This window comes from Macrotis lagotis, chromosome 7 (genome assembly GCF_037893015.1).
Source record: "Macrotis lagotis isolate mMagLag1 chromosome 7, bilby.v1.9.chrom.fasta, whole genome shotgun sequence".
Classification (NCBI taxonomy): Eukaryota; Metazoa; Chordata; class Mammalia; order Peramelemorphia; family Peramelidae; genus Macrotis; species Macrotis lagotis.
In genome coordinates this window covers 205,009,981-205,036,113 of record NC_133664.1, presented here as the reverse complement: position 1 = coordinate 205,036,113, position 26,133 = coordinate 205,009,981, and the positions used below count along the sequence as shown (strand labels likewise).

General features: G+C 35.5%; 1 protein-coding gene across 3 annotated transcripts in view; it reads left to right on the top strand.

The window, feature by feature from the left end:
- BORCS5 (BLOC-1 related complex subunit 5) overlaps positions 1-26,133 on the top strand; it is a 133,757-nt gene that overhangs the window by 34,471 nt on the left and 73,153 nt on the right. Inside the window, exon 2 of one of the 3 annotated variants that reach the window (XM_074194572.1) lies at positions 16,018-16,187. The exons of the other annotated variants lie outside the window; for them this stretch is intronic. Coding sequence (XP_074050673.1) covers positions 16,085-16,187 — 103 coding nt within the window. The 5' untranslated portion in view covers positions 16,018-16,084. The remainder of the gene's footprint in view (positions 1-16,017; positions 16,188-26,133) is intronic. 3 annotated transcript variants of the gene reach the window in all.

The window sequence follows — 26,133 nt, the reverse complement described above, 5'->3', positions numbered from 1 at the left end:
CACTGGTCCTGGAGTCAGGAGTACCTGGGTTCAAATCTGGTCTCAGACACTTTAATAATTACCTAGCTGTGTGACGTTGGGCAAGCCACTTAACTTCGTTTGCCTTGCAAAAAAAAAAAACCTAAAAAAAATCTAGATAGTTTATTTGTGTGTGTGTGTGTGTAGATATAATATATATTATATCTATATACACTTGTGTGTGTGTTTACACATATTTGTTGTTTTTTTCTCAACAGATCTTGAGACAGTGACTCAAATTTATCTCTATTTGTAATTAAGCTCCATGAGAGATGGTAATTATTTCATTCTTTGTTTTTGTTTCCCAACCTAACAGAATTATTAGTTGCTCAGTATATGCTTATTGGCTAATTGATTGTTTACTTTCTGATGATTCTCTGAAGGGCTGTGTGGAGTCATTGTTAGTAGGGCTGTGCCTGGATTTCACATTCTGACTTGGTAACCAAAGGCAAGTCACTTAGATTCTCAAGCTTCAAGTTCAGAAAAGGTTCATATCTGCATTGGGGGGGTCCATAATGCTGCAAGTTCTCCCTACTAATGAAATCGTAGATCGTGATCCACCCTCAAATATTTAAAAACATAGTATAAATGTTTTTATTAAATTAAAATACCTTTTTTAAACCTAGTACAGTATTGATTAAAAGTAAATGCTAATTTTGAATGGCATTCTTGTTTTTTCAAGTCTTGAGATAATCAGATACATCAAACCACTGAGTTATTTTTGTCTTCATTCCTGAATTTGAAAGCTTTCCTTTGCCATGAAAATGAGAATATTCATGTCTTTATCAACAACATTATATTGTCTTAGTCTACTTTATTGCCTTGATGATAGTATAGATAAAAAGATCATCTCAACTGTGTCTGTCTTGCAGTCAAGCAGAGTTGGCTTTAAAAGACCTTTACACTACATTGTAGACAGTCATTCCTTTCCATTATGATTCTTGTCATTTTTTTTCTCAAGATGGCCTCCTTTTAACCTATTTATTCCAATTTGTATTGCTGTTGTGTTTATAAATTTATACCACTAGATGTCATTAGACTAAAAAAGGTTGCTATACTGGTCTTTCAAACATGAATTTTATTTTAACTTTATTGATGTTCAACTATGTAAAGAAGTATTAGAATAGAAAAGCAGAAAAAAAGTAGTATAAATAATGAAAAAAGAAAACAAAATATTTTAAAAGATTACATATTTGAAAACCTGTATAATAATTTATATAATATACATATATGATATAAAGTGAGAATATATATATATATATAGATGGGAAATCAGCAGGCATTTATTAAGTACCAACTATTTGCCAGGCATTGTGCCTAGTGCTTGGGTTGGTTCCTTCATCGTTGGTTCTATGTTCTTGAAGTTTATCCTGTTCTAACTAATTGATGATATGTTTACAAGTAGTATGTAAGGAATTGCCACATTGGTAACCAGTAATTTATTCTTCATTAAGAGATAATCCATTTTATTTTTTTAGTGATATTATGTGGTATTCACCCTGTCCAGTGCTTCCTAATTTTCTTCCTGAAGAAATTATTCTTGATTAATATATAGGCCATTGGGGCAGCTAGGTGGCTCTGGCCCTGGTCTCAGATACTTAATAATTACCTAGCTGTGTGACCTTGGGCAAGTCACTTAACCCTATTGCCTTGCAAAAACCTGAAAAAAAAGATATAGGTCATCTGTGTATTAAAGCCTGTAATGCTTTATTATTACTACTACTCTAAATCCTATTTTCCACCATTTTTTGGTCAGTGCAACCTACCTTTGCACTTAAAGTCACTTAGTTTTAAAACATATGTTAATTTTAATTTAGAGGTCCCTATCTCTTAAGGCTCTTCTAAAATCTATCTATTTCCTCATCTGTGTAGCAGAAATAAGTGAACATATTTGAATTTACCCTCAAGATGGGTTTTCTTTTGTTTGTCTTGAGGTGAGATGGCCCAGAGTTCTCTGAAATGCTGATTGCCTCTGACTGCATGATAAGACAAATCCCACACATTTTATTTGTCTCCCCAAGGAAAATTTGTGAACCATCCTTTTGTTTTGTTGCAATTTCTTTTTTAATTATTTGTTACATTTTTTGATATTAGATCAGGATCACAGCCCAATTATTAATGACTTTTGATTGTGAGCCCTCAGTCCTTAATTCTTTCTGTCCTTTTTTCTGCTACTCTTTTCTCGTTGACTGCTATAGTTGAAATCAGTTTTGCAGTTTTCTTTGTTTCTTGCAATGCCATAGCCAAAGAATATATTACCTATTCATGAGCCAAAGAATGTATTACCTATTCATGGCCTCTTGATAGTGAGCCTTTTTATAGTTAGTTAGGTTGGTCCTTGGATTTGAGATACAAACTGTCTTTAGGACTGTACTCAAAATCTTTTGAGCATGATATACTCAGTTAGAGATTAGATTCCATTGACATAGTTTTCTAGAACATGAAGAGAGTCCCTTCCACATCCTGACACTGGAGTAGGACTTTGTAGGTAGAATGGAAATAAAGGGAAAAGGCAATCATAACTCTCAATGCCAATGTAATTTAACTGTTAGTGATAAAAATCAGGTCATCATTCCAGATCTCTTTAATTGAGGAAAAAAGATATAACATGAATACTTGGCATGTATGAAAGTAATTTCCTCATTTACAATTTCGTTCTTGGGAGCAGCTAGGTGGTGCAGTGGATAGAGCACTGGCCCTGGAGTCAGGATACCTGAGTTCAAATCCGGCCTCAGACACTTAAAAATTTTCCTAGCTGTGTGACCTTGGGCAAGTCACTTGACCCCATTGCCTTAAATAAAATTTTTTAAAAAAGAAAATACATTTAATAAATAAATAAAATTTCATTCTCCCATACTGTAGTTTAAAAGAAAAAAAAAAAGACTGTCCTTAAGGAAACAGAGGCCATGTACACAGCTGCATCCTATTCCTGAATACCTTTCCAGAGGTGCACCTGTCATGTACTCTGGGAAATTACAGGCATGAGAATGGAATAAGTCACCTGAGTAATTTACTGTAATTACAACTTTGAAGAGTTTTCCCTTTGTTTATTCACTGCTAATTTTGTACTTTTCAAATTCCCATTGATAATAAAGCTGGGATCCGTACTATTCAGAACTGCTTCTTCCTGAAGTGGGCAGAAAATTAGAAATACCTTTTTGCTCTTTTCTTGTTTTTGCATGTTTAACTAGTAACAAATCTTGGTCCAACTATCACAATGCTTCTATAATGTTAGGAAATAGCTTTTCATAAGTTGTACTCTTTGTATTTCTCCCTTTTTATTCTTTCTGTTTAAGGACTTCTTAGAATTCTGAAAACTATAAAATCTTATCTTTACAAATGTACTTCTTGAGATATGGAAAAAAAATCTATAAACCGTATTAAGCGATTTTCTTTCTATAAAGTGATTGGCTGACCCTTTTGCTTCTCCACCAAGTTCCCTCAATTCTTATAGATATTGGAGAAGAAAAAGTGTAATGTATCTGATCACATAGGATTTTAAACCTATGCAGGGATGCCATTGCTTGACATGGGCAAAGTAAGGCCAGCATGGGCTTTTGGGGTGTGCTCATGTAATACCCCGAATTCTTGAGCCTTCCCTAGAGTTAGACTTAGAGGACTGATTTTTGCCTTTGACTGCTCCAGAATATCATTGTTAATTCCAGGCCAATCATGGCATTTGAAAATCCATGGGTAGAAAGATCAGTTCCTGCTCCTTTTCATAAATTTTCTTGAGTCCTTAAGGTACTTTTAATTTTCTGCCCACTTCCTGATGTATTTGGAACCCCCTAAAATAGAGCTGCCTCAGGCACCTTTGAGCCTAATAGGAACTTCTTAGCCTGTTTCTGAGCTAAAATCATCTCTGGTATCCTAATCTGGGATCTGTACACTACTATGCTAGCAACCCTAGACTACCCACCCATGCTTAGCACAGTGCTTGATCCCTAGTAGGTGCTTCTTAGATGCTTATTGATTGATTGATTGATTGATACATATGTGCATGTGTTTTGATTGAAAATGTGTATATATACCTACATATTTATGTAAATACACATAAAATGTTCCAAATTACTGATTATTTTGCAAATTAAAGCAACTACAAGGTGTTACCTTACACTCAGCCTAGCACACTTGTCAAAAAAAGAAAGTGATTGCTGTAATGAGAGTGTGAGAAAACTGGCACATTAATGTACCCTGGTGGAGTGATGAGTTGGAGTTGCCATTCTGGAAGTCAGTTTAGAGCTATACCCCAAAAGATATTATATTGTGTATACCAGTAATACCACTACTATGTCCATACCCAGAGATGAGAGAAGGATGAAAAGAACCCTTATGTACAAAAATATTTGTAGCAGCTCTTTTCTTAGTAGCAAAGAACTGGAAATTGGCAGGGAAGTGGGGTGGGTGGTATTGGGGGGGTAGGAGGGTTGTTCTTGTGCATTAATTGGAGAATGGCTAGACAAATATAATGGAATACTAATGAGTCCCAAGAAATGATAAAAAAAGACAGTTTCAGAGCTATTGTGAAGAGTATATCTATGGATGTAGAATGAAGTGAACAGAACCAGGAGAACAATTTATACAACATCATAAAGATAAAATTTGAGAACTCTTATCACATGAGGATCAACCATGATTCCAGAGGGAGCCATGTTGAAGCATACTGCATTGTCAGCCACTTGTGTAGTGACCCCATGTTTAAAATCTTGCTTAAACTTTGGATAAGTGTGAAGCCAACCTGCAGGAATTGGTGGTCTTGAAATACCCTTGCACATGCACACTTAGATATGGAGGAAGGAACTGAGGTGACACAAATCCTCTTTAGATTTGTACTAATCTAGATAATTTTACTCTTACATAGAAGTTGTTTACTGCCATCTTTAAAAGCAGCTAGTAGTTTGAAATAGGGGCATCTCATCCAACTCTTACTGTCTTGGTATACAGACTGATAGCATATCTTACGTTTCTTTTCCTAAGTTTGCCTTGTTGACCAGGGTGAGACCTGGACCGAGATTTCTTTTAACAATGTTATCTGTTTTTTGGTTGTATTTTTTTTTTGGATATGGTCAATGTGAGAATTTATTTTGGCTTAACTACGCTTATTTGTTTGTTACAAGGGTTTTTTAAAGAAAAATATTTTATCTTTATTGAAAAAAAAATTTAAAAACTAAACAGATTTTTTATCCAGAAAAAATTTTTGGGTTTAAAATTTTTTCTACTTTGTTGCTCTTTCTTATTTTCAAAATCAGAACAATCTTTCTGAGAGGTTAGATATTTTAAAAGTGTTCTTTCTACATTGTCTCTTCATTGTTACTAATCTTTTTGTAGTAGAAATAAGCAGAAAGATGTTTCTGTAACATTTTATGGTGCCTGGAGACACAGAAGTAAGGTCTTGCATAGAGTTCCATATTTCAAAGAAAAACTAACATGTCAGGGAAGAAGGGATAGTAAAAACAAAATGCAGCTTGTAACATTGTTGCTTCAAAACTGAGAAAACATTTCTGAGAGCAAGATCCTGCTGGATATCACTAAATAAGAATGAGTTGATGTCATAGTTGGCAAGAAGAAACTTACATTTTCCCCCCATACAAACAGTACATCATCTCTGGGGACTGGCTGAATGTTGGCGGGGTGGTGAAAGGCAAAGGGCAGAAAATCAAGGGGAATAAAAATGGGCAGAGAAAGGAATGTGAACAAAAGTTTCTCTATAAATAGATTTAGTCAAAATACAAAAGCCATATTTGTTAGATAAAGTTTTAATTTTAGGACTTAATGTGATGAAGAATAGTGATGTTTACAATCTTATACCAATTTTTCCTTTAAGGGCTGTTTATGCTTGTCTCAGTGGGGGGGGGTGCTGCATAAACTTGAATTTAATTTCAGGAAATCATGGCCGATTTAGCAACTTCATTTTACTGTTGCATTGGAAAGGGAGAGGGACAAACTCTGAAGAGATCATGTGGTAGTTACAGAGAATTAGAATTCAGAAAGTTCACCTCTTACCAGATGTACCTGTTCCTTTTTAATCTCCTTTGCAATATCATTATCCATGTCCCATTCCCTTAACATTGGTGAAACCCAAAGTTCTGTCATAGGCTCTCTTCTCTACTTTCTTTTTTTCTATATTATATTATTTTATTTTTTACAATTTCATGCAAAGATAGCTTTTAGCATTCATCTTTTTGTAAGCTTCTGTTCTACTCTCTTTTTTGAAAATTTTATTAACACTCATGAACTCAATGATCTTTCCAATGCAGATGACTTCCAGATTAAAATATCTGATTTTAGAATCTTTCCTGAGGTCCAATCCTATGGCATCCATCCAGTGCCTAGTGGACATTTTGAACTGCATGGGCCCCTAGGCATCTCCAAACATATCCAAAACAAAATTCATCTTTCTTCTTAGACCCATACCTCTTACTAACTTACCTATTTCTTTTATCTTCTCTTTCTTTCTTCCTTCCTTCCTTCCTTCCTTCCTTCCTTCCTTTCTTCCTTCCTTCCTTCCGGCAGTGGGGACAAGTGACTTGTCCAAGGCCACACAGCTAAATAAGTATTAAGTGTCTGAGGTTACATTTGAACTCAGGTCCTCCTGACTCCACTGTGCCACCTAATTGCCCCCACTTACCTATTTCTTTCAAAGGCACCCCAATCCTTCCAGTCTGGTTTACAAACTCACTCTTATTGCTGACTCCTCACTGTCTCTGTCCCCATATTTGTTCAGTTGCCAAAATTTGTAGATTCTACTTATAGAATTTATCTCACATTCATTTCCTCTCTACTGGTATGGTCTACCTTAATTCATGTCCTCAGCACCTTTCTCCTGTAGTCACCTCTCAATTGTTTTTTTTTTTTTTTGCAAGGCAGTGGGGTTAAGTGGCTTGCCCAAGGCCACACAGCTAGGTAATTATTAAGTGTCTGAGGTCGGATTTGAACTCAGGTACTACTGACTTCAAGGACAGTGCTCTATCCACTGCGCCACCTAGCCACCCCTCAATTGATTTTTATCTCAAGACTCTCCTCTCTGTGCCAAAATCATATTCCTAAAGCTCAATTCTGATTGTGTCTTGCCTCCCTCCTAACTCCTTCTTAGTAAACTCCAGAGTCTTCCTATTGCCCTAAGGCTAAGATTCAAACTCTTCTGTTTGACATGGGAAGAAATCCCTTCATAACTTGGCTCTAGTCTCTCTTTCCTGATTGACAACACATGACTTCTCATTACATGTTCTGAAGTCTAGCCAGATTTGTCTTGTTACTCACAGATGACATTCCATCTTCTATCTCTGTGCCTCTGCACAGGCCATCCTAATCCCTAGAATACACCCCCCCCCCCCATCTCTATCTCTTTGAGTACTTGATTTCCTTCAGTATACAGAGTGGATATTATCTCCTCCATGAGATTTTTCCTTGCAGCTAGTATCTCATCTCCCCTGAAATGATTTTGCATTTACTTTTTATGCATTTTATGTTGACTATATGGATAGATTTTATTTTTTCCCTGCATAGAATGTGAGCTTCTTAAAGTGCAGGAATTGTTTCCCTTTTGTCCTTGATTCCTCAGCATGGAACACAGAGTTGATAACTGATCAGAAAATCTCCCACGGCTCTATATTTCCTTCAGAGTAAAATATAAATTCCTTCGTTTGCTATTTAAAAATTTCACTAAAAATATCTTTCTAGACTTATTATATGTTACTCTCCTTTATGTGCTCTAGAGTTTATTCTCCATCTGGTTCTGTCTTTGCAAAGGCTGTTCTCCATTTGTAGAACCTCTTCCTCCTGCCATTTAAAATACCTATTGTTGTTTTTGGTTTTGTTTAGTCATTCAGTTCAACTCTTTGTGATTGTATATGGGATTTTCTTGACACAGATATTGAAGTGGTTTGCTATTTCCTTCTCCAGTGGATTAAGACAAACAGAGGTTAAGTGGGTTTCCAAGGTCACACAGCTAGTGAGTATCTGAGGTTGAATTTGAACTCAGGTCTTTCTGACTCCAGATTCAGTCACTGAACCACCTAGCTGCTTCAAATTCCTGACTGCCTTTAAAATTAAGATCAAGCTCCATCTTTAATATTTAGACCTATCTTGATTCCCCACCCTTGAAATCATCTTGTATTTTCTATTTTTTAGGTTTTTGCAAGGCAAATGGGGTTAAGTAGCTTGCCCAAGGCCACACAGCTAGGTAATTATTAAGTGTCTGAGACTGGATTTGAACCCAGGTACTCCTGACTCCAAGGCCAGTGCTTTATCTACTATACCACCTAGCCACCCCATTTTCTATTTTTAAATAAAATATGTCATTTTCTATTTTTTATAAAGTATGTGTCATTTTATAAAATATAAATCTGATGGCAGAATAAGATTTTTGTCTTTTTATTCCCAAGGTGGTGTGCTTGCTTTCAAGAGTCTTTCCTTGCTACCTTTCCCCCCATTTTTATAGTATCTTATTTTATTCCCTTCTTTATTGAGAATTTATTGGGCAAATTGAGGGATATATGTTGTAGCTGAAGCCTTTACTTATATCAGGTACATTTAGGAATTTTTGAAATTACCTAGAAGAATCTGACTAATTTAGATGAATAGTCGTGTTTATAACATGTTTGTCCTGAAGACCTTTAATTTTTTAGAGAAAATAATACTGGTAATAACCATTCTTATCAAGATGGAGTTTCACAATGATCTCCTGAGGCATTTGGGAAGGACAAAATGACTTGACGGTAGAGAAAGTTGAGGTGAAGAATGGTGTTTTTGTCCAATATTTGGCCTTCTTTTGACATCTTTTAGCATCTTCAGCTCTGCAGAAGATTTTTTAAAGGCAGACAACATATATCTCAGGAACTACAGTGAGGGGTAAGCGAAGTGAAGAATGAACACAAGAGGAAGGTGAGGAAGGTGGTAAAGACATATATGGGGATAGAAACAGGAAAGGACAAAGGAAAAAAAAATGAAACACAGACTTAAAGATAGAAGGGAGCAGAAAGGATGAATGAAAGACAGAAAGTTTTGTAAGGTATAACAGTTCAAAAAAAGCCCACAGATCCCAGAGCTTCAATGTAAAATTGCTCTTGAAGAAGAAAAAAAACTGTGGTGACAGTACTGTAAAGGAACTCATTTGGAACTCTGCTGAATTTAATGATTATTTACAACTTGAGAGGATTTATTTTATTTTAAGATTTTATTTATTTTGAGTTTTACAATTTTCCCCCAATCCTGCCTCCCTCCCCCTGCCCCCCACAAAAGGCAGTCTGTTAGTCTTTACATTGTTTCCATGGTATATATATATATATATATATATATATATATATATATATATATACACATATATATATATGTATATATTGATCTAAGTTGAATGTGATGAGAGAGAAATCATATCCTTAAGAAAAAAAATAAAGTATGAGAGACAGCAAAATTACATGAGATAACAGTTTTTTTTAAATTTAAGGTGATAGTCTTTGTTCTTTGTTCAAACTCCACAATTCTTTCTCTAGATACAGATGCTATTCTCCATTGTAGATAGCCCAAAATTGTCTCTGATTGTTGTACTGATGGAATGAGCAAGTGAGAGGACTAATTTTAAAGAATGCTTCTTGCCTCAAAGAGGTGGCAGACTGCTTATGGACATTCTTAGGCATGATGGGAGATTATTTGCAGATATTGTTAGATGAAACCAATGCAATAATTTGTTTTGTTGGTTTGTAGTCATTGGGAAGCGACATTAATGTAAAAAACAGACTATCAATAAAACATTTTTAAAAATCCCGTTAAATGTGAATCAGTTGATGAGTTAAAGTTAATATCAGTTTAAACCTTAAATTTAATTTTACATTGAAACATTTACTATAAAACCAGGTCTCAAGACTCAGAGTCAAGTTTGTTCTTATAAATGAATGATATTGGTATTAGAAGTGGTGAAATTTGTGACTGTGATACAAAGCTGGAAAAGTTATACCATAAAAGGGAGGAAGTGAAGGAGCAGAGTAGCATCGTTAACTGAAACTCAATCAGTAAGTATTTATTAGACACAGTAGTAAATGGTCATCACAGGGGATATAAATATAGAGAAGGGAACAATCTCAACTTGTGAGGAGATTACATGTTAATAATAGTGACACCAAGTAAATAGAAGAATGTATTCAGAATAAAAATAAAGTCAAAAACAAATAGGTAGTTTGGATAGAAGGTATTAACAGATGAGGGAATCAGGAATGGCTTTATGTTGAAGGTGGTGCTTAAATGCATGTCAAAGGAAAAGAGAGACTATGTAACAGGCATGATACGATAGTCACAGGGGACTTCAGTTATTCAGGTTTCTAGTACTCTTTTTATTCCAAAAGCAGAACAGTTATCTCCTGGCTTCTACTGATGGTTATTTTATCCTTAAAATATGGAGGAACCCATATGATCATATCAATAGATGCTGAAAAAGCTTTTGACAAAATACAGCATCCATTCCTATTGAAAACACTAGAAAGTGTAGGAATAAATGGACTGTTCCTTAAAATAATTAGCAGTATTTATCTGAAACCATCAACAGGCATTATATTCAATGGGGAGAGGCTAGAGGTATTCCTAATAAGATCAGGGGTGAAATAAGGGTGCCCATTATTACCACTACTATTCAATATTGTATTAGAAATGTTAGCATCAGCAATTAGAGAAGAAAAAGAAATTGAAGGAATTAGAATTGGGAAGGAAGAGACAAAACTCTCACTCTTTGCAGATGACATGATGGTCTACCTAGAGAATCCCAAGAAATCCTCCAAAAAAACTACTGGAAACAATTAGCAATTTTAGAAAAGTTGCCGGTTATAAAATAAACCCTCATAAATCCTCAACTTTTCTGTATATGTCTAGAAAGATACAGCAGGAAGAGCTAGAAAGAGAAATCCCATTCAAAGTAACCTCAGACAATATAAAATACTTGGGAGTCTATTTGCCAAGACAGACTCAGAATCTTTTTGAAAACAATTATAAAACACTTCTCACACAAATTAAATCATATTTAAATAACTGGGCAAATATCAACTGCTCATGGATAGGTAGAGCTAATATAATAAAAATGACAATTCTACCAAAACTAAACTGTTTAGTGCCCTACCAATCAAAATTCCAAAAAAATTACTTTAACGAGTTAAAAAAATTGTAATTAAATTCATATGGAGAAATAAAAAGTCAAGAATTTCCAGGAGCTTAATGAAAAAAAAAAGTGCAAAAGAAGGAGGCTTAGCCCTATCTGATCTAAAATTATATTATAAAGCATCAGTCATCAAAACTGTTTGGTATTGGCTAAGAAACAGAGTGGTGGACCAGTGGAATAAACTAGGTGTAAAAACAGGAGATAATTATAGTAATCTGCTGTTTGATGAACCCAAAGAGTCCGACCATTGGGATAAAAACTCCCTCTTCGATAAAAACTGCTGGGATAATTGGAAGTTAGTATGGAAGAAACTTAGATTAGACTAACACCTCACACCCTTTACCAAGATAAACTGAGTCATATTTTTAAAACAAAAAGCCATTCCCCAATTGACAAATGGTCAAAGGATATGCAAAGGTAATTTACAGATGAGGAGATCAAAGCAATCCATAGCCATGTGAAAAAATGCTCTAAATCATTAATTATTAGAAAAATTCAAATTAAAGCTTCTCTGAGGTACCACCTCACACCTCTCAGATTGGCCAGTATGACCAGAAAGGATAATGATCATTGTTGGAAGGGTTGTGGGAAATCTGGGACACTATTACACTGTTAGTGGAGCTGTGAACTCATCCAACCCTTCTGGAGAGCTATTTGGAACTATGCCCAAAGGGCAACAAAAATGTGCCAACAAAAAACCCTTTTGACCCAGCAATACCACTACTGGGTCTATACCCTGAAGAGATGATGAAAAAGGGTAAAAACATTACTTGACAAAAATATTTATAGCAGCCCTGTTTGTGGTGGCAAAGAATTGGAAATCAAGTAAATGTCCTTCAATTGGGGAATGGCTTAGCAAACTGTGGTATATGTATGTCATGGAACACTATTGTTCTATTAGAAACCAGGAGGGACAGGATTTCAGGGAAGCCTGGAGGGATTTGGATGAACTGATGCTGAGTGAGATGAGCAGAACCAGAAAAACACTGTACACCCTGCATGGGAGTGATGATCAACCTTGAAGGACTTGCTCATTCCATCAGTGCAACAATTGGGCTGTCTGCAAAGGAGAGTGCCATCTATATCCAAATAAGGAGCTATGGAATTTGAACAAAATTCAAGGACTATTCCCTTTAATTTAGAAAAAAAAAGACAGATATCTTATTGTCTGATCTTGTTACCTCTTAGACTTCTCTTCTCTTCTTTAAGGATATGATTTCTCTCATCACACCTAATTTGGATCAAGGTACAACATGGAAACAAAGTAAAGATTGACAGATTGCTTTCCCCGGGGGGCGGGGAGAAATAAGATGGGGGGAAAATTGTAAAACTCAAATAATATCTTTAATAAAAATAAACTTTAAAAATGTGATATAACATAACTTAAAAAATATGGAAGAACCAATAATAAGTAGAACTTTTTGCTTCTTCTCATTAGTAAATTATTGGGTTTCTAGGGTAGGAATAATGGGAGCTTGGAAGAAATAACTATTCCGTTTTAGAATTTGTAATGGAAATGGGAGAAAAATCTGGGATAGCTGGACATAACAGATTTTTGCAGAGCGAATTTCAAAGGAATCAGGAAAAAGCTAGGTCCAACAATCCTTCTATATAAATTAAACCAGGAAAGATGGGAAAGCCTTTTAAGAAAGAAATTCTGAAAACATAAAGAGAAACAATTATAATGAGGGGGAAAAATCACTAATATCTATGTTTGAGTTTAGGGGAGTCAGTGACCACTGATACATACAGAAAATATGACCTAATAATGTCACTAAGTTCTAGAAATAGTGTCTCCGTGGCTGAGGTCAGAATAAACTGAAGTTTATTATTTATTTATTTATTATTTAAAAATAGGGGTGGCTAGGTGGCGCAGTGAATAGAGCGCTGGCCCTGGAGTCAGGAGTACCTGAGTTCACATCCGGCCTCAGACACTTAATAATTACCTAGCTGTGTGGCCTTGGGCAAGCCACTTAACCCCATTTGCCTGGCTAAAAAAAAAAAAAAAAAGTTAAAAACATAAAAAAGGGCATTTTTTAGATTTTTTTTTGCAAGGCAATGGAGTTAAGTGGCTTGCCTAAGGCCACACAAGTAGGTAATTATTAAGTGTCTGAGGCCACATGTGAACTCAGGTACTCCTGACTCCAGGGGCAGCGCTCTATCCACTGTGCCACCTAATTGCCAAAAAGGGCATTTAAAAAAAAGTTATATTGGGGAAAAGAGGATCATGAACATGAATGGTTAATTAGGGATTTGAAATCCAGGCAAATTAGATTCTATGTGATAGAGTACTTATTTTCCCTTGATGAACCACATCCTAGAGTCCTGAAACAGTTGGCAGATGTATTGCTGAGCCATTGTTAGTGATCTTTAAAAGATCAAAGCTATAAAGGCACAAATACTGTAGGACAGATGCAAAAGCACAGATGTTCTCCCAAAATTATCCCAAAAAGGGAAGAAAATATGATTTGCAAACTCTTAACCAGTGAACTTGACATCAATTCCTGACATAGTCTTAGAATTTATTAATAAGGAAATAATGAACATCTTAAAATAAGATATAGTCCTACTACAGAAGTCTCTAATATCACTTCCTTTTAGAATTATTATGGTACTTTGACCAGGATGGTAACATGAACATTACTAAAAACTTCCACAGGAACTCAGAAGAGCTTAGTAGGAATAAAGAGTTAATTTCTACTAAGAAGAATCAGATCAGGTCAGATCAGAGTCATCTAACATGTTTCATGTTGGAATTTTTAAAAAAATCATGTTAGGCATGGGCACAACAAAAAAATCAAAATGTTTAAGTCACCCATGCTGACTTAAGGGCATTATAAATTCATATCATCTAATTTTGCCATAAGGCATTCCTTTTATTCCTCCCTAATTAATCCCATATCACTACCCACAGAAGCTGTTACAAGCTTTCCCTTCCTTCTTCATTCCTTCTATACCTCTCCCTCCTCTCCCTCTCAGATGAGAAGTTTGCCTCTTTCCTGAGAAAATTGAGACTTTTTAACAGGAACTCCCTTTTCTTCCTTTTTTTTTAAAATCAGAATTCTTTGAAATCATCTTTTTACTCTTTTTTTTTCCTGCTCTCTCTTCAAGATGATCCAGCCACATCACAAAAAGTTCACATGGATTCATAAAAAAATAGGTTCGACTGACTCCCCTACTTTTATTTCTTTTTATAAGAGCTGCTAAATTGGTAACTCAGAGGTGAATGATATAGTCTGACTAGGTTTTAGCAAATCATTTGTTAAAGACTCTTACGTTATTCTTGTGGACAAAGTATAGAGATATGAGTATTATGCTCTACAGTTATATGGATTTTTAACTGGTTGAATGTACCCAAAGAATAATTATTAATAGATGAGTATTAGCTTGATATTAAGTAGCAGGTGTAGCCCAGAGAATATGTGATTGGTTGTGTACTTGACCGACATTTGTACTCATAAAGACCTAGATCTCATAACTCATCAGATTTGGAAATGACATGAAGCTATAAGGAATAGTTCATATATTTAATCACAAACTAGGAATTGAGAAAGTTTTTAATATTAGGTCAAATAGAATAATATGAAATTTAGTAGGAATAAAATGTAAATAAAATTAAATTAAAGTTTCAACTTGAGTTGAAAAAATTAACTTCAAGCACAATATGATAAGATTTCTGGTTAGATAACCACATAATCTTTTAAAATGGAAAAGATTTCAATGAATTGCAAATTCAGGATGAGTCAACAATGTGATGTAATAAAAAAAACCCTAATTGACCTTAGACTGTTTCAAAAGGGTGTAATTATCCAGGATTAGGGAAATGAGGGTCTTCCTTTGCTCTACTCTGGTGACATTAGCCTAGAGTTTAAAAACTGAATTCTTGGTGTAATGATATAGGAAGATAATTGTTAAGCTGGAGATGATGCCTTAAAGTCATGTCCTGGGAGCACTGTTTGAAATAATTGGAGATCTTTACCCTAAAGAAGAGTAGCCTTTTCTGGGTAGCTTCAAATATTTTCAAGTCTGTCTTATAGAAGGGTATTAAATTTGTTCTATTTGGACTCAGGGAACAGATGGCATTCACTTTGCTTCTAGTTCTTTTTTTGCCTACATGTTGTACTTTAAAGCATTGTGTATAAAGTTTCCCTTGATTTTTTATGTTTTTATTTTTGCTGTGTCTGATAATGTGATTGTGGCTTGCTGTTTTGAAATCATCTGATTAATATTAAATTTTATTCCATACTCTCACTTACATTCTCATTTTTAAAAGATATTTGTTATAATCTAATTCATTAAGTTAATTTTTTTCTTTTAATCAGTTTTGTTGTCCTCATTTGGCTACCTTGTTTAATTCTTTCACATTTAAGTCTGTACTTTGTCCTAGTGATTGATTAGTTTTGCTCCCAGTACTTTGATGGTCATGTTCATATAAGCTTTCCTCAGTTCTTATTGCTGTCATTTAAGTTCTTTGAATTTTCTTAAATTGTTAATTTGTCTCTCATTTTATTAATTTTTCTGTAAGGATGGGGGTTGAGTGAGTAAAGTGGTAAGCTGCTATGCCCCATATATATTTATCAGGTAAGATCTTATCCTGACTGTTTATCAAATGTGAATTAGATCTGGATAGCTTCTTAGATGTGACAGGAGATCTGTTTGGATTAGATGAACTTAGTTATGTCTTTTGGAGCCAGTAGAGAACATTCTAGGCAGACCTTTAAAAGGTCTCCACTTAATGAAGAGGAGAGCAAATTGACTTTAGTCTTGCTCTTCTTTCTACCTTGGCTTCTGTCTACAGAAGAGGAACATATGCGTTTCAAAAAGTCCAAAGGATTTGAACTTTTCCTTTGGTATCCTAGCAGTGTTCCCAGTACTTTGGTGGCTGGTGGAAGTGTCTGCATCAGGACCCAAGGACAGACTGCACAAATGAGGAAAAGAAGATCCAAGGATCTACAAAGAGCTCAGGAGAAATATTATACTGCACCTAAGGGTCATCTTGAGGATTCCAGAAAAAGGACTTCTAGGAGCTGTGAGTTACCCCATTGCCATATATGCTCTCTAAGTTTGAACCTACCTCACCCTGGATGTACCTACCACTAGGAGAGTTTTTCATATTCTTTTTGGGGAATGTTTCATACCAACTTATATCACTATAGTAAGTACCCATTTCTAAAAACTAATTAATGATTATCACGGAAAAGATTCATCCAGCCTCTGAGAGCTAACCCTAAAGGTCTGCAATGGACAGTTTCTGGGGACTTGACTCATTAGTTCAAGTGAAAGTTGAGATAGTATCTAGATGTAATACAAGTTTGGGCTTATCAAGAACAAACGGTGGGCCCTCACATTTGTGGGAACCCACTAGAGAGAGTCTTCACTAAGTACTCTTTTACTATTAGATGTGACAGGAGATCTGTTTGGATTAGATGAATTTAGTCATGTCTTTTGGAGCCTTAACTCAGAACCTGTCAGGATTTTTTTCTTCTGTTGTTTTAGATTGCAATTACATATTAGCCATTTTTTTCCTGATGTGTTTCCTTTTTAAGTCAAAACCTCCAATTGGAGTGGCAGTTGGGTCCCCAGAGTGGTTAAAGGTTGGGAGAGAAAGTCCAGAACTACATTATATTTCTATTTCTCCCCTTTCTTCTCTGCTTTCCCTTTCTAGCTAAGTGATAGATTAACAGTCTTCTCTAGTCCCCCCTCCCTCTAACTTCTTATTTTAAGTGACATTTCTTTGTGGCTTCCTTTTCCAGTTTTTCCTAAACTTTGTCTCCTGATTTTCTTGACTAGATGGACCTTCTTTATTTTTTCTGTATTCCTCATTCATGACAGCAGTATTTTCGATTTACCAAAGTTGAATTCTCTTTTTATCTCTTTTCTATATTCTGTATCTGCTTTCCTTCTTGTTTTCTGCTGTATTTCAATCTTACACTTAACAATTAATAGAGGAAATAATATAAAGTAGAAACAATGTCATGTGGTGTGAATCATTCCATGTACTTTGTTATGAGCCCAGGTCCTACCTCTGGTCTGTCATAATTATTCTTTTTTCTTAAGGGTGGAAGAGGGGCTGGCTTCCCATCCAATCAAAATTCCCATCAAAAATACCTGGAAGTTTCAGACCTTGTTTACTTGATCTTGTGTTCCTTGTTGCATTTCCTTTCCAAGTACTCTAAAATGTCTAGCCATCTTTGTGTTCAATCCTGAAATGAATAGGGGGTATGTTGGTGTTTGTCTTTGGTTTCTTGATAATTGGTCCATCTGGCATTTGTTTAAGTACTTACTAAGAAGTTTGAGGGGAGTAGCCTTGGATCTTCCAAACTGCCATCTTATTAGGGTCTCAATATATAAAGGAATTTTGTGAGTCTTTTTTTGAAAAGTGAAGCATTCTTTTGTAATTATCCCTAATTTATCTAACTTGAAAGACTAGATTTTTTTTCCCTTTTTTAGGTTTTCTTAAAGTTGGGGTCTTTTTGTTTTAGGTTTTTGCAAGGCAGATGGGGTTAAGTGGCTCACCCAAGGCCACACAGCTAGGTAATTATTAAGTGTCTGAGGTCGAATTTGAACTCAGGTACTCCTGAGTCTAGGGCCGTGCTCTATTCACTGCACCACCTCACCACCTCGCCACCTCGCCACTGCTCTATCTACTGCGCCACCTACCTGCCCCCAAGTTGGGAACACTCTTGCATTAATTTAGCTCTTATCACAGAGAGCAAGAGACAGAGTATCTCATCCCAGCACATTAGTATTTCTTCTTAATTATCTTCATTGAGAATGTTTTTTTGCCCCATTGTAATCCCCAGCTGTCTTCTTTTTTCTTCTCCTTTTCTGAATCATGTTTGGGAGAAATGCTACTTGCTATCTGTACCATGGATTCTAACTATTTATAAAATTTTGTTTTAAATTTAACTGGATTTTGGTACCAGTTCACCTATTTTAGGCTAACTTTCATTGGATATTGTATTATTGTGAAATATATCTCCCAATGAACAGTTTTTCCAGGTTTACTAGCCTAAAATGGTTACTAATAAGACAGTTTCAGGTATTTGTTGATTTTATATCAATTTGAGATTATAACTCTGTATAAAAAGAAAAGAATGGAGATAGGTGTATTCAAAGTGTTTTACACTTTGAAGGAAAACAACATTTTCAGATTTTTTTTCCTGCTATAAAGGTTTTTATATTTGGTAAAGTTTGGGAGTAAGAGGTGCTATTAATATTGGAATTATGTGTTATATTTATAATTCTGATTTATTATGTATACTTTGGAAGTCATAAAAAAAGGAAAGTTATCCAAACATCATTATGGACATTTATACTGTTAGGGAGGAAAAAGGATACTAGATACAATGAAGGCCAATTATGCCCACAATAATTAAGTGCTATTAAGAGTGATATATGTATGATGTTTGTCATATTGAGGATTGTAATAATGTAATAATGTTTTTTTTCATAATTCACTAACGTGGTCCATGGGTAAGATTTGCTAAAGGTCTTTAGGCATCTCACTGAAGATACTTGATAATTCCGTAAAAGAAAGATTTATTTTCTGCTTACTTTTTCCTATCTTATCCTTTCCTGATTACCCCAGCTGCTCTTAAGACAGTAGCAGTGGCATAGTGGCTTTCTAGATTTGCGGTTTAAAATACTCCCAAGTTTCTCTCCCACATTCTCTGAGAGAGCCATCTGTTTTTAACTTAGTCACTAGTGGTTACCAGAATAGTTGAGTGACCTGAAAATTTGGGCTGCTTCTGAACTGATATTCCTAAAGCAGTTTTAATGACTTCATCATCATGGGACCAGGAGGTGATACTTTTCCCATGTTGAAGAATGGAAATTGGTTGTCACTCTGAACTGCTAGACTATTGGGGTATGAATTCTGCTTGTCTAGACTCAGAGAGTCAAAGCTCCTATAAGCCCAAGAGAGAGCAAATAAGACTAATGTAGCTCGGGGTCTGACCTCCCTGAAGTATTTCCTGAGGTTGTGACTGTTAAGAAAGACCTAGGATTGGAGAGTACACCAGCACTCATCTTCTGGTTTAAAAAACACAAGTAGAAAAGGCAGCATGATGTGGTAGGTGAAGAACTAGTCAGGGCGTAGCTGGGTTCAAATCCGGCCTCTGATTGAGACTGGCTTTATGACCCTGATCAAGTACATTTGACTTCTCATTGTCCCTGGATGCCATAAGATTCTGAGGTCCAGAGTGGTTACGCTTTGGTAGAGGGAGTTTTCTTATACTAATAAAAATCAGTTCCAGAACCCTTCCCCCTTTAGTGCCCTACTTCCACCCCTACAAGCATCAGGATGTAGAATTTGCATTTGTGTTTCTCTTTATCAGATTTTTTTAGGTGTTTTTTTTTTTTGCAAGGTAATGGGGTTAAGTGGCTTGCCCAAGCCACACAGCTAGGTAATTATTAAGTGTCTGAGGCTGGATTTGAACTCAGGTACTCCTGACTCCAGGGTCGGTGCTCTATCCACTGCATCACCTACCTGCCCCCTTGTGTTTCGCTTTTAAGTAAAATTGACCATAGAATAGCACATTGGATGCTCAGTGACTGTTGAATGAAGAAAACCATTTAATAGTTGTTCCGGTCATATTTATGAAAGAAGTCAGACCAGAGTGTGTTTTTATGAATTCTTTTGTCTGTGTCTTTATAATAGCTTTTTTCCCAAAATAAGATTGATTCTGCTTTGGAAAGAAATGATGCTTATTATAGTGCAAAAATGTAAATCCTACCACTTTTAAATACAGTCTCAACCCAGAAATTGGATAGACCACCTAGAATTATGGAACCATGCTCAGTAAGAGCCAGGCTCAGCACATGTATGTGGCTCTGTACTTTGTATTAGAATGACAGAAGGTTTTTCCTACCTGACATTTCAGAGGGATGAATTGATCAGCATAATATTTTCCAAAATCTGACTGACCCTGATGATTTTTCTATCCAACACTTTAGAAAAAAAGGTAGGTATAAATTGTGGCTTATTGAATTTGTAGAATGTCTTTACCCTACCCTCTCTTTGGTCTCCTGCCTCCCTATTCCTTTATAAACACAGTGGTTTCTTTAGGTTTTTTAATTAAGAAATGTTTCCAACATATAGAATATATAATGATCCCAAATATTCAGGATATATTAGATCAAACATTGAATTAAAAATTGTACAAACATTTGATTGCCTATGTTTTCCATAGACCTGTATTATTCTAAGGGGCCAAAGAGGATAAAAGTTGAAGACACTGTCAGTAACTTGCAGTTTATTTAGGGGGAGATAGCTTCTTTTTTAAAAAAAATTATTTATTTTGAATTTTACAATTTCCCCCCCCATCTCACTTCCCTCCCCCCAACCCCACAGAAGGCAGTCTGTTAATCTTTATATTGTTTACATTTTATATATTAGAGAGAGCTTCTTTTTGCAAAAATAGGGACTATTCCAAATCTTTACTTATGCTCTATGATTAATGGCATTTAAAAAAAATTTTTTTAATTTTAATTTTTTAATTTTTTATTAAAGATATTATTTGAGTTTTACAGTTTTCCCCCAATCTTGCTTCCCTCCCTCCCACCCCCACCCCACAGATAGCACTCCGTCAGTCTTTACTTTGTTTCCATGTTGTATTTCGATCCAAATTGGGTGTGATGAGAGAGAAATCATATCCTTAAAGAGAACAGAATTCTCAGAGGTATCACCAGATCAAACTATAAGACATCTGGGTTTTTTTTTTTCCGAATTAAAGGAATAGTCCTTGTACTTTGTTCAAACTCCACAGCTCCTTATCTGGATACAGATGGTACTCTCCTTTGCAGACAGCCTAAAATTGTTCCCAATTGTTGCGCTGATGGAATGAGCAAGTCCTTCAGGGTTGAACATCATTCCCATGTTGCTGTTAGGGGGTACAGTGTTTTTCTGGTTCTGCTCATCTCACTCAGCATCAGTTCATGCAAATCCCTCCAGGTTTCCCTGAAATCCCATCCCTCCTGGTTTCTAATAGAACAATAGTGTTCCATGACATAAATATACCACAGTTTGCTAAACCATTCCCCAATTGAAGGGCATTTACTGGATTTCCAATTCTTTGCCACCACAAACAGGGCTGCTATAAATATTTTTGTACAAGTAATGTTTTTACCCTTTTTCCTCATCTCTTCAGGGTATAGACCCAGTAGTGGTATTGCTGAGTCAAAGGGTATGCACATTTTTGTTGCCCTTTGGGCATATTTCCAAATAGCTCTCCAGAAGGGTTGGATAAGTTCACAGCTCCACCAACAGTGTAATAGTGTCCCAGATTTCCCACAACCCTTCCAACAATGATCATTATCCTTCCTGGTCATACTGGCCAATCTGAGAGGTGTGAGGTGGTACCTCAGGGAAGCTTTAATTTGCATTTCTCTAATAATTAATGATTTAGAGCATTTTTTCATATGGCTATGGATTGCTTTGATCTCCTCATCTGTAAATTGCCTTTGCATATCCTTTGACCATTTGTCAATTGGGGAATGGCTTTTTGTTTTAAAAATATGACTCAGTTCTCTGTATATTTTAGAAATGAGTCCTTTGTCAGAACCATTAGTTGTAAAGATTGTTTCCCAATTTACTACTTTGCTTTTGATCTTGAGTACATTGGTTTTATCTGTGCAAAAACTTTTTAATTTAATGTAATCGAAATCATCTAATTGGTTTTTAGTGATGTTCTCCAACTCTTCCTTACTCATAAACTGTTCCCCTTTCCATAGATCTGACAGGTAGACTAGTCCTTGATCTTCTAATTTGCTTATAGTATTGTTTTTTATGTCTCTGTCCTGTAACCATTTGGATCTTTACTTGGTAAAGGGTGTGAGGTGTTGGTCTAATCTAAGTTTCTTCTATACTAACTTCCAATTATCCCAGCAGTTTTTATCAAAGAGGGAGTTTTTATCCTGATGGCCTGACTCTTTGGGTTTATCAAACAGCAGATTACTATAATCCTCTCCTGCTTTTACACCTAGTCTATTCCACTGGTCCACCATTCTATTTCTTAGCCAATACTAAACAGTTTTGATGACTGATGCTTTATAATATAATTTTAGATCGGGTAGTGCTAAGCTACCTTTGTTTGCTCTTTTTTTCATTAAGCTCCTGGCAATTCTTGACTTTTTATTTCTCCATATGAATTTACTTACAAATTTTTGTAGCTCATTAAAGTGATTTTTTGGAATTTTGATTGGTAGGGCACTAAACAGATAGTTTAGTTTTGGTAGAATTGTCATTTTTATTATATTAGCTCTACCTATCCATGAGCAGTTGATATTTGCCCAGTTATTTAAATCTGATTTAATTTGTGTGAGAAGTGTTTTATAATTGTTTTCAAAAAGATTCTGAGTCTGTCTTGGCAAATAGACTCCCAAGTATTTTACACTGTCTGAGGTTACTTTGAATGGAATTTCTCTTTCTAGCTCTTCCTGCTGTTTCTTGCTAGTCATATATAGGAAAGTTGAGGATTTATGGGGGGTTTATTTTATAACCTGCAACTTTGCTAAAATTGCTAATTGGTTCCAGTAGTTTTTTAGATGATTTCTTGGGATTCTCTAGGTAGACCATGTCATCTGCAAAGAGTGAGAGTTTTGTCTCTTCCTTCCCAATTCTAATTCCTTTAATTTCCTTTTCTTCTCTAATTGCTGATGCTAATATTTCTAATACAATATTGAATAGTAGTGGTGATAATGGGCACCCTTGTTTCACCCCTGATCTTATTGGGAATACCTCTAGCCTCTCCCCATTGAGTATAATGCTTGTTGATGGTTTCAGATAGATACTGCTAATTATTTTAAGGAACAGTCCATTTATTCCTACACTCTCTAGTGTTTTTAATAGGAATGGATGCTATATTTTGTCAAAAGCTTTTTCAGCATCTATTTATATGATCATATGGTTTCTGATAGGTTTGTTATTGATATAATTGAGTATACTGACAGTTTTCCTAATATTGAACCAACCCTGCATTCCTGGAATAAATCCTACTTGATCATAATGTATTATCCTAGTGATGACTTGTTGTAATCGTTTTGCTAAGATTTTATTTAGAATTTTTGGATCTATATACATCAGGGAAATAGGTCTATAATTTTCTTTCTCTGTTTTAACTCTTCTTGGTTTAGGTAGCAGTACCATATTGGTTTCATAGAAAGAGTTAGGCAGAGTTCCATCTTTCCCTATTTTTCCAAAGAGTTTATATAGGATTGGAACCAATTGTTCCTTAAATGTTTGGTAGAATTCACTTGTGAATCCATCAGGCCCTGGAGATTTTTTTTAGGGAGTTCAATAATGGCTTGTTGAATTTCTTTTTCTGAGATAGGGTTGTTCAGGGATTTAATCTCTTCTTCATTTAACCTAGGCAACTTATATTTTTGTAAATATTCAACCATTTCACTTAGATTATCAAATTTATTGGCATAAAGTTGGGCAAAATAATTTTGAATTATTACTTTAATTTCCTCCTCATTGGTGGTGAATTCACCTTTTTCATTTATAATACTAGCAGTTTGGTTTTCTTCTTTCTTTTTTTAAATCAAATTGACCAGAGGTTTATCAATTTTATTGGTGTTTTCATAATACCAACTTTTGGTTTTATTTATTAATTCAATAGTTTTTTTGCTTTCAGTTTTATTAATTTCTCCTTTAATTTTTAAAATTTCTAATTTGGTATTTGGGGATTTTTGATTTGTTCTTTCTCTAATTTGTTTAGTTCATTGATTTCCTCTTTCTCCAATTTATTCATATAAGCATTTCGAGCTATAATATATCCCCTGAGAGTTGCTTTGAATGAATCCCATAGGTTTTGGTATGTTGTTTCATTATTATCATTATCTAGGATAAAATGGTTAATTCTTTCTATAATTTGTTTGTTGGTCCACTCATTTTTTAAGATGAGGTTATTCAGTTTCCAATTTGTTCTGGATCTTTATCTCCTTGGTCCAGTATTGCATATGACTTTTATTGCATTGTGATCTGAGAAAGATGTATTCACTATTTCTGCCTTTCTGCAGTTGATCCTTAGGTTTTTATGTCCTAGTACATGGTCAATTTTTGTATAAGTTCCATGTACTGCAGAGAAAAAGGTATATTCCTTTCTATCCCCATTCAGTTTCCTCCATAAGTCTACCATATCTAATTTTTCTAACGATCTATTTACCTCCCTAATTTCTTTCTTGTTTGTTTTATGATTTGGTTTATCTAGATCTGATAGTGGGAGGTTGAGGTCTCCTACTAGTAGATTTTTGCTGTCTATGTCTTCCTGTAATTCTTTCAGCTTCTCCTCCAAGAATTTGGGTGCTGTCCCACTGGGTGCATATATATTCAATATTGAAATGACTTTATTGTCTATGGTACCTTTTAGGAGGATAAAGTTTCCTTCCTTATCTCTTTTAATGCTATCTATTTTTGCTGCTGCTTTGTCTGAGATAAGGATTGCTACCCCTGCTTTTTTTACTTCAGCTGAAGCAAAATATATTTTGCTCCAATCTTTTACCTTTACTCTGTATGTATCTCTCTGCTTCAAATGAGTTTCTTGTAAGCAGCATATTGTAGGATTCTGGTTTTTAATCCACTCTGCTATTCGCTTACGTTTTAAGGGAGAGTTCATCCCATTCACATTCAAGGTTATGATTCCTAATTCTGTATTGCCCTCTGTGCTATCTTCCCACTGTTTGTATTTTTCCCCTCCACCCCTTTTATCCATATTCCCCTGTATTTTGTTTTTGAATACCACCACCTTCAGTGTGTTTGCCCTCCTATATCACACCCTCCCCTTTCTTTCCCCTTTCCCTGTTGCCTTCCCTTCCTTTTGTTATTTCCCCTTATTTTCTCCACTCCCTTTCCCTTTCTCCATCCCCCTCCCCTTTTCCCCTTTTAATTCTTGAAAGGTTAGATGTTTTATAAGTTATCTGAGTATGTGTAGGTTGACTTTAAGCCAAATCTTATGAGAAGAAGTTTCAGCCGTTTCTCCTCTACCCCCTTCTTCCCCTCTATTACTATAGGTTTTTTGTGCCTCTTAGTGTAATGAGATTTGTCCAATTCAATCCCCTCCCTCCTCCTGTTTCTTTCCTGTCCCCCTTTTTAGGGAGGTAGTGTATTTTTTTTTAGATCATTCTATCTAAGTCATAGAAAATTCTGAGTGTCTGTCCTTTCTAGTTCAGTATATTCTGTTGAATAGAGTCAAAATTCTTGAGAGTTATTAGAGTCTTTCTCCTCAGTGGAGTTAAAGCCAGTTACATCCCATTAGATATCAGTCTCATGGAGAGGTCATGGATGTCCATCCTTTCTGGCTAGGTATATTCTCTCTGGTAGAGTTACATTTCTCAGGATTTATGAGAGTCTCTACTCCCCCCCCCCCCCCCCCCCCCCCCCATGCTGGGATATAGCCAGTTTCAACTTGCTGGATTGCATTTTTTTCCTTTTACTGCCCCCCCCACTTTTAAATTTTTTTTTTACCTTTTCATGTGTCTCTTGAACCTCCTGTTTGATATCCAGATTTCCTGTTTAGCTCTGGTCTTTTCATCAGAAATTTTTGGAATTCTTCCATTTCATTAAATGTCCATCTTTTTCCCTGGAAGAGAAGGCTCAGCTTTGCAGGAAAGTAGATTCTTGGCTGCATTCCAAGCTCCCGTGCTCTTTGAAATATTTCGTTCTAGGCCCTTCGATCCCTTAAAGTTGATGCAGCCTGCGTGATCCTTACTGTGGCTCCTTGATATTTAAATTGTTTCTTTCTGGCTGCTTGCAGGATTTTTTCTTTTATCTGATAGTTCTGGAGTTTGGCCACAACATTCCTTGGTGTTTTCATTTTAGGATCTTTTTCTGGTGGGGATCGATGTACTCTTTCAATAACTACTTTGCCCTCCGATTCAATGATGTCAGGGCAGTTTTCCATCACTAGATCCTGTAATATTAAGTCCAGGCTTTTTTTCTCTTCAATGTTTTCAGGAAGTTCTATAATTTTCAG